The sequence below is a fragment of the Myotis daubentonii genome, chromosome 1 (assembly GCF_963259705.1).
Source record: "Myotis daubentonii chromosome 1, mMyoDau2.1, whole genome shotgun sequence".
NCBI lineage: Eukaryota > Metazoa > Chordata > Mammalia > Chiroptera > Vespertilionidae > Myotis > Myotis daubentonii.
This window is the reverse complement of record NC_081840.1, coordinates 51,382,546-51,395,893: the sequence shown is the minus strand read 5'-3', so window position 1 is coordinate 51,395,893 and position 13,348 is coordinate 51,382,546. Positions and strand designations below refer to the sequence as shown.

At 39.9% G+C, this 13,348-nt stretch overlaps 1 protein-coding gene across 2 annotated transcripts in view; it reads left to right on the top strand.

Moving 5' to 3' along the window:
- The window catches only part of MINDY2 (MINDY lysine 48 deubiquitinase 2), a 60,393-nt gene that overhangs the window by 25,548 nt on the left and 21,497 nt on the right, over positions 1–13,348 (top strand). For both annotated transcript variants that reach the window (XM_059699889.1, XM_059699880.1), the window contains exons 4-5: positions 4,389–4,547; positions 10,065–10,167. In XM_059699889.1, coding sequence (XP_059555872.1) covers positions 4,389–4,547; positions 10,065–10,167 — 262 coding nt within the window. The remainder of the gene's footprint in view (positions 1–4,388; positions 4,548–10,064; positions 10,168–13,348) is intronic.

The following is a 13,348-nucleotide window of genomic DNA, read 5'->3' as shown; positions in this document are numbered from 1 at the left end:
TCATCCAGAGCTCAGAGCTGAGCTGCGGCAGGCAGGGAACGTTGACTTCCTCCATCACTGGAGTAAGCAAGCCTCATGTTCATGTTCGCTTCAGCTGCCTGGCTGCCGGCCGCCATCTTGGCTGGCAGTTAATTTGCATATCTCGCTGATTAGCCAATGGGAAGGATAGCGAAGTTAGGTTAATTACCATGTTTCTCTATTATTAGATAGGATATATATATGTAGATGTTATTCTGTTACACATTTTCTCATTCATAAATTCTAAATATTTGAATAATTTTTTTGTTCTTAGAATGGAATTTTATCAGTTATTGGTAAAACAGAACTTTGTTCTTATGATCTAAATTTGTCTTTTTCAGATTTCAGAGAGAGTCCTGAGTTTTAACATAAAAGGATTTATTTTGTGTTCTCCCTTTCTACTATAAACTCTCCAGTAGGCTATTGTCTACTCCGATTTTATATCTTCAATATGTATCACAGAGTCTGATTAACAGTAGGGATTCAATAAAGTTTTATTAAATTTTATATATTGGCTTTTACTTGTTTCATCAAAAAATATTCTTTAAGTATAGACTGTGTGTCTATATTTATTGAGAAAACTGATATGCATAGAATGACTCCTTGAGTTGGCCAACAGTCTTTGTGATCCAGCCTCTGTCTCTCTCAGACTTCATCTCCCACCACTTTCCAGTTTACTTATTTTATACTAGCCATGCTTGACTCCTTGCTGTTCCATGGACACAGTATTGAACTCATTTCTGCATCAGAGTTTTTGCACTAGTGTTCACTTTGTCTGGAATGTTTTTTTCCTAGAACTCCCCAAGGCTCAGTATTTTTCTTGGTCACTATTTAGGTATCATTTTTTAAAAATGTTTTTATTCATTTTTAGAGAAAGAGAAAGGGAGGGAGAGAGAGATCAAAACATTGATGAGAGAGAAACATCAACAATCAGCTGCCTTCTTGAGCCCGCAGCCCAGGAATGTGCCCTGACCAGGAATCCACCCAGCAACCTCCTGGTGCATGGTTTGATGCTCAACTACTGAGCCATACTGGCTGGGCTAGGTGTCATTTTTAAAGAGCCCTCTCCCCCTTTTTAAAGCATTCTAAGTTCACAGCAAAATTAATAAAAAGTACAAAGTTCCCATATACCTCTGGTCTCCAAATACACACCCATAATCTCCCTGACTATCCACATCCTGTATCAGAGTGACACATTTGTTATAATTGATGAACCTACACTGATACATAATTAATACCCAAAGTCCATAGTTTACATTAGGGTTCACTCTTTGTGTTATATATTCTATGAGTTTGACCAATATATAATGACATGTATCCATCATTATAGTATCATACATAAGAGTTTCACTGCCCTAAAAATCCTCTGTGCTCCGCCTATATATCCCTCCCTCCTTCTAACCTCTGGCAACCACTGATCTTGCTGTCTGCATTGTTTTGTCTTTCTCACATTGTCATTTGGAACCATAGAGCATAGAGCCACATTCCAGACAAAGTGGACACTGGTGCAAAAACTCTGATGCTAAATGAGTTCAATACTGTGTCCATGGAATAGCAAAGAGTCAAGCATGGCTACAACAAAATAAATGAAATAATTTCAAATTGGTTTCTTTCACTTAGTAATAATATACATTTAAATTTCCTCCATGTCTTGATAGCTCATTTCTTTTTCTTTTGTGGTTAAAAAAGATAAAATTTAGTCTTGTAACCATTTTAAATGTATAACTCAGTAATGTTAACCATGTTCACATTGTTTTGTAACAGATCTCCAGAACATTTTTATCTTGTAAAGCTGAAATTCTGTACCCATCAAACAATTCCTCAGCTCTCTTTCCCTCCAGGCCCCAACCACCATCATTCTACTTTCAGTTCCCATGATTTTGACTACTCTGGATATTTCATATAAGTAGAATAATGCAGAATTTGTCCTTTTGCAATGGCTTATTTATTCAGCATGATGTCCTCAAGTTTCATCCATACTTTAGCATATAATTGGATTTCCTTCTTTTATTAAGGCTGGATAATATTCCATTGTATGTATATACCACATTTTCTTTACATATATGTCAGTAGACATGTGGATTGTTTCTACCTCTTGGCTGTTGTGAATAATGCTGCAATGAATCTAGGTGTACAAATATCTCTTCAAGACATTGCTTTCAATTGGTTTGGATATATACCTAAAAGTGGAAGAGGCCTTCTTTGACTAGAAACTTTTGTCTTTAGGCTTCCTGGTCTAAAATCGGTCCCTCACCCCTGTCAATCTGTACATCCTTGTCCTGCTCAATTTTTCTTACTAATACTTGATATTATATTATGTATTTACTAGTGGCCCGGTGCACGGATTCATGCACATTGAAGGAAATTAATTAGAAGAAAGATTCATGCAGCAATTACATTACTGCAAAAAATTACATGTCAAAATAGTATATATAATATCTATATATATAAAGAGCCAGGGGCCATCACAACTGAACAATGACCAAACAGGCGTGGGGCGACAAGGCTGGCCGGGGAGTTAGTGAGGGACAACAGAACGACTGAGCAGCAGGCTGTGTGGGGCAACCAGGCCAGCAGGGGCGGGCAGTGTGGACAACCAAACGACTGAGCAGCAGGCTGCGTGGGGTGACCAGGCTGGCAGCGGGGTTAGTGAGGGACAACCAAATGACTGAGCAGCAGGCTGGGTGGGGAGACCAGGCCGGCAAGGGGGTTAGTGAGGGACGACCAAACGACTGAACAGGCTATGTGAGGCGACCAGGCCAGCGGCGAGGGGGGGGGGAGGCAGTGAAGGGTGACCAGGCTGGTAGAGGGGGCAGTGAGGGGCAACCAGGCCTGGGGGGTTGGTATTTGGGGGTGACCAGGCCAGCAGCCAGAGGTGGTTAGGGGTGATCAGGCTGGCAGGGGTCCAGTAGGGGTGATCAGGCAGGCAGGTGAGCAGTTAGGAGCCAGCAGTCCCGGATTGTGAGAGGACATCCCCCGAGGGGTCCTGGATTGGAGAGGGTACAGGCTGGGCTGAGGGGACCCCCGCCCCGCCCTTGTGCATGAATTTTGTGCACCGGGCCTCTAGTAGTATTTTAAAATTAAAACACATGTGCAGTTGGCGCCAGTGAGAGCTTTATATGTATCACGCATGCACAAGTCAACATTTATTTTTAAACTGCCAGGGCATATCATATGCACCAGCTGGTCGGACAGACGGATGGTCTGTCACTTAGCCTTTTATGAATATAGAATATACTTGTCTCTCTCAGTAGCATTAGTTGCATGAGATCAGAAACTTTGTCTATTTTGTTCTATATATATAGTTTTTTAATCTTTACTGTTGAAAGTATGTCCCTTTTATTCCCCATTGGCCCTATCTAGCTCACCCCACCCCCACCCTAGACCTTCACCACATTATTGTCTGTGTCCATGGGTTATACATATGTATGCCTACCAGTTCTTTGATTGATCTCTTCCCACCCACCCACCCACCCACCCACCCCCACTTTCCCTCTAAGATCTGACAGTCTGTTCTATGTTTCTCTGTCTCTGGATCTATTTTGTTCATCTCTGGTTTATTTTGTTCATTAGAGTTCATATATGAGTGAGATCATCCTATCTAATAATAGACAAACATGGTAATTGAGCATACCTTCGCTACGCCTCCCATTGGCTAATCAGCACGATATGCAAATTAACCGCCAACAAAGATGGCAGCTAATTTACATACTGCGGGCAGGGTGAGACAGTGCCATCTCGCCTGCCCCGCTGCCATCTCTGCCTGCTATTTGCCACCCGGGGCGGTGGGGCGGGACAGTGCCATCCTGCCTGCCCTGCTGCCATCCGGGCCTGCTATCTACGACCTGGGGCAGCGGGCATCCCATGTGCGACCCGACCTGGGGCGGCCTGGCGGGGCAGCAGCAATCCGCCGGCCCACCCGGGCATCCTGTGTGCAACCCGACCCAGGGCGGTGGGGCGGGACAGCGTGGCTCCTCTGTCACCCCAACTTCCTCATCACAGCTCCCTTGGGGGCCTAAGCCTTCAGTCGGACATCCCCCGAGGGCTCCCTGGCTGCCAGAAGGATGTCTGACTGCAAGCTTAGGCCTGATTCCTCGGGGAGTGGGCCTAAGTTGACAGGTGGACATCCCCCAAGGGGTTCTGGACTGCAAATGGGCGCAGGCCAGGCTGAGGGACCCCCCCGCCCCAAGTGCACAAAATCGGGCCTCTGGTATTATTATATATTTGGAACTCAGATTGGTGTCCGGCACATAGTACATACTTAATAAAAATAAAAAATGGAAAATTAGAAGGAAATGTCTTGCATGTAAATATCTTCTTTATTACTGTTTCCTTTTTCTTATTGTTACCCTTTCCTTTTCTGTTTTCAGAATATGAGTGATGCTATGGCAATCTTGCACAAACTACAGACAGGCTTGGATGTAAATGTAAAATTCACTGGTGTTCGAGTGTTTGAATATACACCAGAATGCATAGTATTTGATCTCCTTGATATTCCTTTATACCATGGGTGGTTAGTGGACCCTCAGGTAAGTAGAAAATTTTAAATTATATAAACACAAATTTAGTAAAATGCTATTACTTTGGCAAATTAATTTAGATTATATTTTTGGTACTTTTTTTTAAGGGAGTTTTTTAAAATTTTTATTATTTTTTTTAATCAGAGAGGAAGGGAGAGGGAGAGATAGAAACATCAATGATGAGAGAATCATTCATCGGCTGCCTCCTGCATGCCCCCCACTGAGGATCGAGCCCTCAACTTGGGCATGTGCCCTTGATCGGAATCGAACCTGGGACCTTTCAGTCCGCAGGCTGATGCTCTATCCATTGAGCCAAACCGGCTAGGGCTGATACTTATTTTTGTTTTTACCTGGAATGAGCCAAATTGAGAGGTTAAGAAAGCAGTCCTCCAGACTGGTAAACCTGCCCAAGCCCAAGACTTCTGAGTGTCCCTTCAGGGAGTTAGGGGCCAACTCAATTAGGGCCATACCAGCTAGGCTTTACTTGTTTTTTATGAACCTGATTATACATTCTTTTTACACACATGAAAATTTAGATTTCAAGACTGAATTTATATAGATGCCATTTCTCTTTAAAGTAAATTATAGTTTTAATACAATCCCAAACAAAATCCCAGCAGATTGTGGAAGTACTTTTAGAATGTGAAAAGTTGATTCTACAATTTATATGGAAATAAAAAGATCTAGGAATAGAAGCCAATATTCTTTTAAAAAATAAAAAAGTATGTTTTTATTGATATTAGAGAGAGAAGGAAGGGGGACAGAAAGATAGAGAAACATCAATGTGAGAGAGAAACATCGATCAACTGCCTCCTGCATACCCCCTACTGGGGATCAAGCCTACAACTGGTCTTATGCCCTGAGAGAGATTTGAACCATCAACCATTTGGTGCATGGACGATGCTCAAACAACTGAGCCTCACCAACTAGGGCAAAGCCAAGATATTCTTGAAGCAGAATAAGTAGGGAGGACTTGCTCTTCCAGATACAAAATATTTTAACGATTGTAGTTAAGAAAGACTGTGTAAATATATAGACAGAATTAGGGCACTGTAAGGTAATGGGGGAAAGGTAGTCCTTTCAATAAAAGGTGCTAAGACAATTAGATATGTAAATAGTTAGCCATTCTAATCCAAGTTAAGACTTGCATAAAAATTTAAATAAAGAAATTATGCAAACCAGAAAAAAAATAGCCAGTTAGATAGCCAATTCAAATTTCTAATTAGATAGCCAATTAGAAAAAATGAAGTTGTTTCCTCCAAGTCACACAATAAAATTCTATTCCATGTGCACTTATCTTTTAACTGTAAAAAATAAAATTATATAAGTTTGAGAATTTTTTTTAACCTTAATGATAAGAAAAGGTTCTAAAACAAGACACAAATGTATTAACTATGAAGAACATAGGTGGAACATGACTACATTAAAATTGAGAATTTGTATTTGTCTGAAGAAATTCCAAAGAGAATGTAAATGTAAGCCACAGAGTAGAAGATGATCACAACTTACATTAGGATGAATATCCAGAAAGTATAAAGTGCTCCTACAGGTACTTTTTTAAAAGGTAGGCCATCCAGTAAAAAAAGGAGCAAATGATTTGAATAGGCACTTCACAAGAATGGATATGCAAGTGGCCAGTGAACATATGAACTAGCCATCCGGGAAATGCAAATTAAAACCAAAATGAGATACCACTCTGCACACATCAGGATGGCTAACATCTAAAAGTCTGACAGTACTAAATGTTGGAGAAGATGTGCATTGTATTCTCATTTCCTGCTGAAGAGAATGTGAATTGGCTGTGTACCTTGGAAAGCAGTTTGAAATTATCTAGTAAAGGTGAGGATAAGGATATCCTAATATTCAGAAATTTGACAATGCATATCCTAGAGAAATTCTTGATATGTGAAATAAGATAAGTGTACAAGAATATTCATAACAGTATTATTTGTTGCAGCCCCAACTGAAAACAACTTAGGTAGCTGTCAAAAGATGAAATATTATAGAACAATGAAAAAGAACAGTTTCATACAACTACCTAGCATATTATGTATTTGATTATTTGGTTTATTGTTTGTGTTTGTTCCAGAATATAAACTTTATGAAAGCATAGAACATTTGTTTTGTTCTCTGCTGCATCTGTAATTGCTCTAACAGCACCTAGTATATAGTAGTGTATAAAAGGCACCGAAATGAATTAATTGAATGAAATATTAATACAGAGATTCAGCCTATGAAAACTTGAAATTTTGAGAGCATTATGCTAAGCGAAATAAGCCAGTCAATGAAGGAAAAATACCACATGATCTCACTCATTCATGGATAATAGAGACCATTATAAACTTTTGAACAATAATAGATACAGAGGCAGAGCTGCCTCAAACAGATTGTCAAACTGCATCGGGAAGGCCGGGGAGGATTGGGGGGCACGAGGGAGGGGGGTAAGAGATCAACCAAAGGACTTGTATGCATGCATATAAGCATAACCAATGGACATAAGACACTAGGGGATAGGGGAGGCTAGGGGACTGTCAAGGGCGGGGGGGGGGGGGAAAGGACACATATGTAATACCCTTTGTAATACTTTAAGCAATAAAAAAAAAAAAAAAAAGAAAAAAAAAATAAGAAAACTTGAAATTTTGTATTGTTCATTGTTAGTATATAGAAGTAAAATTGATTTTTGCACATTGATCTGGTATTTGTTATTCTAGTTGTATTTTAGTGGATTCCTTAGGGTTGAAAATTCAGGTTCTTTGGAAACACAACGAAGTTGACTCACTAAAGAAATGCTCTAAACAGTGTAAGTGTTAAGAAAAAGACTGAAGCTCTAGCTGGTTTGGCTCAGTTGATAGAGTGTCGGCCTGCAGACTGAAGGATCCCAGGTTCGATTCCAGTTAAGGGCACGTGCCTGGGTGATGGACTCGATCCCCAGTGTGGGGAGTGCAGGAGGCAGCTGATATTCTCTCTCATCATTGATGTTTCTATATATATATAATTATATATATATATATATATATATATGTATGTATACACACACACAGAAAAAGCATGAAAATCTAAAAGAACTGTGCCCTCCATTTGCTTCTTAAGGGTTTAAGTTTTCATTTTAAATGTATCAAAGCTGGAAGTCATACTCTTTTGTGTGGTTTACATAGACTCGTAACCAAAAGATCCTCTTTCAAAGAAAAACCTTATTTTACTCTGCATCGAAAGATTGACAAGTAAATACATTTATGTGCTTTTAGTTAATATGAAATGTTTTAGATATGTATGTAACATTTTCCATAATTCACTGCTTTGACTTTTTCAATTTACTGGCCTTCTCAACCAACCATCAGTTTCACTTGCATGGTTAAGAGGCTTTTACAAAACATGGTAGAATTTTGCAGGAATCCTATGTAATGAAAACCTAATATGCTAAGTGTCCGGTCGTCCGTTCAATCAATCAAAGCATAATATGCTAATGATATGCTAAGGCTGCTCAACCGCTTGCTATGACATGCACTGACCACCAGGGGATAGACACTCTACCAGTCACCAGTCGCTATGACATGCACTGACCACTAGGGGATAGACACTCTACCAGTCGACCAGTCGCTATGACGTGCACTGACCACCAGGGGGCAAAAGCTCTGACTGGTAGATTAGTTTGCTGCTGGGGTCCAGCTGAATGAGATTGAGCGAGATGGGCTGGACATGCCCTGGAGCCCTCCCCTGGTCCTTCCCTGGCTGGCCAACCTCCCACATCCCTCCCCGGCCCTGATTGTGCACCGGTGGGGTCCCTCGACCTGTGGCCTGCGCCCTCTCGCAATCCGGGACCCCTCAGGGGATGTCAGAGAGCCAGCTTCGGCCCGATCGCACAGGCCAGGCCTAGGGACCCCACTGGTGCACGAATTCGTGCACCAGGCTGAAAGAAATAAATTATAGCCTAGAGCAGAGCAGTTGTTCTCAAATTTTGCTATTCAGCAGTGGAATAAAGCTTAGACAATTGAGAAGCAACTTGAGCCTGGAATTCTTTTAAATCTTTTTTAAAACTTAATTTTAGAGAGGGAGGATGGGGTGGAGGAGAGAAAGAAACATCCAGGTGAGAGAGATACATCAACTGGTTGCCTCTCGCATGAGCCTCGACCTGGGATCAAACCACAACCTAGGTATGTGCCTTCACCGGAATCAAATCTGTAACCTTCCAGTGCACAGGTGATACTTCAACCAACTGAGCCACACTGGCCAGGGCCTAAATCTTTTTAATAAGCTTCCCAGTTTGGGAACTACTGTCCAGAGTATTTCTTGTGCAGATATATGTTAAGACTTATGATGTTCAAAGAGTAAGTATTCAAGAAGATCATTTGGATGTTGAAAGAAAATATCAGCCCTCTTATTTTTTATATCATTGTATTAATTTGTACTTGTTTTATTATGGATATATTATATTAATACAGTAGTACATGTAAATCACTTATAAAGATATTTTAGGGATGGGAGGGCAAACAAAATAAGTTGTTGAGACAGCAGAAATCTTTTTCTTCAATAATCAAAACAAAGTATAATGGAGAGAGAGTAGAGATGCCCAATTTTATATTCCTGTAACTTAAAACATTGAATTCACTTTTCTAGTGAACCTCCAAAGACAAATATTAAATAAGAATCATTAGGCAAAAACTGTCCCTGATTAATATACGTTAACTTTTCTTCAGAAAAATAAAGTTAGTTGTGTCTACTCATTTTCACTATACTTGGTTAGGAAGTAAATCCTATATAATAAGAGGCTAATATGCAAATTGACCGAACAGCGGAATGACTGGTTGCTATGACGTGCACTGACCACAAGGGAGCAGATGCTCAATATAGGAGCTGCCCTCTGGTGGCCAGTGCACTCACACAGGGCGAGTGCTGCTCAGCCAGAAACTGGGCTCACAGCTGGCAAGCGCACGGCAGTGGCAGGAATCCCTCCTGCCTCCGCAGCAGCGCTAAGGATGTCTGACTGCCAGCGGGCCTAAGCTGTCAGTTGGACATCCCCTGAGGGCTCCTGGACTGCGAGAGGGCACCGGCCAGGCTGAGGGACCCCCCGCCCCCTAGTAATAAATAAAATGGGAAAACTTTAATCTCATAAATTTGCATCTTTATATTTGCCTTGCTTTAAATGCAAAATATTTGTATTTCAGAAAAGAAAAAAACTGACATTTTCTTATTTTTCCTCCTTAAATGGTTTATTTTTTATTTTAATCACTTAAATGCATCTTTACAACCTTAGGAAATAAAGTTGCATGTAATAAACCCATTTAATTATTTTTTGCGTAATTGACATACAAGTGAGCACTATTTTTCTTTTTCAAAACATATTTTTTATAATATAGCTGTAAACAAAACTGAAAACAGTTGGGTGTTAATTTTAGTGTTGATTTTTTTCATAAATAATATTTGTATCTTTAGTATTGTTTTAGAATAAAACCCTAAAGAGTGATATTGGTTTCTTTGTTATTGTTTTTAATCTTATCATGATTAGTAAGACAATCATTTGTTTTCTAGATTGATGACATTGTAAAAGCTGTTGGTAACTGCAGCTACAACCAACTAGTGGAGAAGATCATCTCTTGTAAGCAGTCAGACAATAGTGAGCTGGTTAGTGAAGGTGGGTGAGTGCTGCTATTACCTGACTTATTCTTGGCAAAATAAATTGTCTGATAATTTAAGATCTTTCAAATGTCTTAAAACAGAAGTGTTGCCACTTTTATAGGAATTAAGTAATTTTTCATAAAGGTGCCAGTGAAAGGTTTTTCCTAGAAACCTTTTCACTTGACTTGTACAATGAGGCCTGGATTTTAATAAAGGTCTTTAGAATCTCTTGTTAGCTTTTTTAAATCCTCACCGGAGGATATTTTTCCATTGATTTCTTAGAGAGAGGAAAAGACAAGAGAGAAATATCGATGTGAGAGAAACACATCGATTGGTCGCTTCCTGCCCGGGCCATGGAAGATCCTGCAACTAAGGTACATGCCCGTGACTGGAATCAAACCCGGGACCCTTTGGTCTGCAAGCCAATGCTCTATCCACTGAGCCAAACCGACTGGGGCTCTCTTGTTAGCTTTGATACAGTAAATTATCAGGGGTAACTGATAATTGCTTTTTTTTAAAATTATTATTATTTGGGAGTACTACGTGAACTTTATAGTTCATTCTGGACACTTCAGTTGACTGAGAAGAGTATCATGATACTCAATGTTCATTTTAGTAGGGCTCTGTCTTGTGTTTCAGTATAACATAGTATAGTAAAGCTCCATTCTTTTTTTTTTTAATATATTTTTTATTGATTTCAGAGAGGAAGGGAGAGGGAGAGAGAGAGAGAGAGAGAGAGAGAGAGAGAGAGAGAGAGAGAGATAGAAGCATCCATGATGAGAGAGAATCATTGATCGGCTGCCTCCTACATGCCCCCCACTGGGAATTGAGCCCGAAACCCAGGCATGTGCCCTTAATTGGAATCGAACCCGGGACCTTTAATTCCGTAGGCCGGTGCTCTATACACTGAGCCAAACCAGCTAGGGCTAAAGCTCCATTTTTAATCAAAGTATACCATTGATCATTCAGTTATCCTAATCCTTAACTAATTAAAATTGCTAAATTCATCGCCATAGAAGCAATTTCATATTTTTCAGCTGTGTTTCAGTCAGTGAAGGGAAGGAGAAGAATGCTGTCAGGAGCCATAGCATTTGGCTATACCTTCCCCACCACCCACTTCACTTTTTCATAAATATGTTCAAATACTGAGGTTGCTATTCTGTTTGTAGGGTAAATAAAAGGAAGAAAAATCATAAGTAGGGAGTGAGCTTCATTTTTCTTAGACACACAATTCTTTTACATGTGGTATACATTATATATTATTATAATATATATTACTATTATCATTTTTTTAAAAAAATATATTTTATTGATTTTTTACAGAGAGGAAGGGAGAGGTATACAGAGTTTGAAACATCGATGAGAGAGAAACATCGATCAGCTGCCTCCTACACACACGCTCCTGAGGATGTGCCTGCAACCAAGGTACATGCCCTTGACCGGAATCAAACCTGGGACCCTTCAGTCCCCAGGCCGACGCTCTATCCACTGAGCCAAACCTGTTAGGGCATACTATTATCATTTTTAAAAAAAATAAAAAACTAAGTTACTACAGAGTATATGAGAACATATAAAAGAAGACATGTACATGAATCCCATACCATATTGATCAATCAGAACCCAACTAATTTTATTACACCATTATCCAAGTTTAGCAAGAGGCAAGTAGCAAGAAAACACACAGTATTTTAATTGAGGCTTATCTTAGTCTTCTACTTGCCTTAAACACATAAATAAATATATAAGGATATTAATCATTGTTCTGTATGACAGCTCTTTCACTACAACCTAAGGCAGCAAAGTTTAAATGTTAGAGGGGAGAGAAGCAATAAAATATTTGTTAAAAATATTTTCTCTAGCTCAAGCTGGTTTGGTTCAGTGGGTAGAGCGTTGGCCTGTGGACTGAAAGGTCCCAGGTTCAATCCTAGTCAAGGGCACATACCTCAGTTGCAGGTTCCTCCCTGGCCCAGGCCCATGCAGGAGGCAACTAATCGATGTGTTTCTCTCACATCTCTATTTCTCTCTGTCTTTCCCTCTCTCTTCCACTCTCTCTAAAATTCAATGGAAAAATATCCTCGGGTGAGGATTTAAAAAAGAAAGAAAGAAACAGAAGACAGATCGATAGCCCTGACCAGTTTGGCTCAGTGGATAGAGCATTGGCCTATGGACTGAAGGGTCCCAGGTTCGATTCCGGTCAAGGGCATGTACCTTGGTTGCAGGCGCATCCCCAGTTGGGGATGTGCAGGAGGCAGTTGACCGATGTTTCTCTCTCATCAGTGTTTCTAACTCTCTGTCCCTCTCCCTTCCTCTCTGTAAAAAAAAAAAAAAAAAAAAATTAATAAAATATATTTTAAAAAAAAGAAAACAGATTGATAAATGACATTAAAACATTTAAAAAAAACAAATATTTTCTCACTAGAACTTACCCAAGCTCTATACACAACAAATGCACAACAACAACAAAAGCTCCAGTACCTTTTTCACTTCTCCTTTTTCTCAACCTGATGTTGCTATTATTATTATTATTATTAATTCTCTGACATTGATTTCCCAGGATAATGAAAACCAATAGCTAACTTATATTGTATTGATAACTTGAGAAGAACATCTTGTTAAAAACAAGGAAGGAAGTATCTTCTTTAATGGTATAGAATTTTGGGGTAATATATACCAGAATTGATTAAATTATTGACATATACATTTTGTAGTGATGAAATTGTGCATATCAGATTCCCGTATCAAGGAATAATTATATATAGAATTCACTATAATTAAAAAACTAAAATAGTTTTTCTTTTATAAGAAACTACAAGTGTGTAGTCTACTTGAAATAATTGTTTAACTCCAATGGTTACTTGTATAAGGCACTAAGAAATCTATACTAATAAGAGTAATATGCTAATTAGGGCAAACGTCCATCTAGACCAGGGGTGGGCAAACTTTTTGACTCGAGTGCCACAATGGGTTCTTAAACTGGACCGGAGGGCCGGAACAAAAGCATGGATGGAGTGTTTGTGTGAACTAATACATGTTAACACTGCTGCTGGTGAAGGAGCGGAGGGGAGAGCAAGAGAACCCTCCGCTCTTTCGGCTCCGCGGGCCGGATAGAACAGCCGAACGGGCCGGATCCAGCCCACGGGCCGTAGTTTGCCCACGGCTGATCTAGACAAAGCCACAGTGGCTGGGAGGCCTGGGGC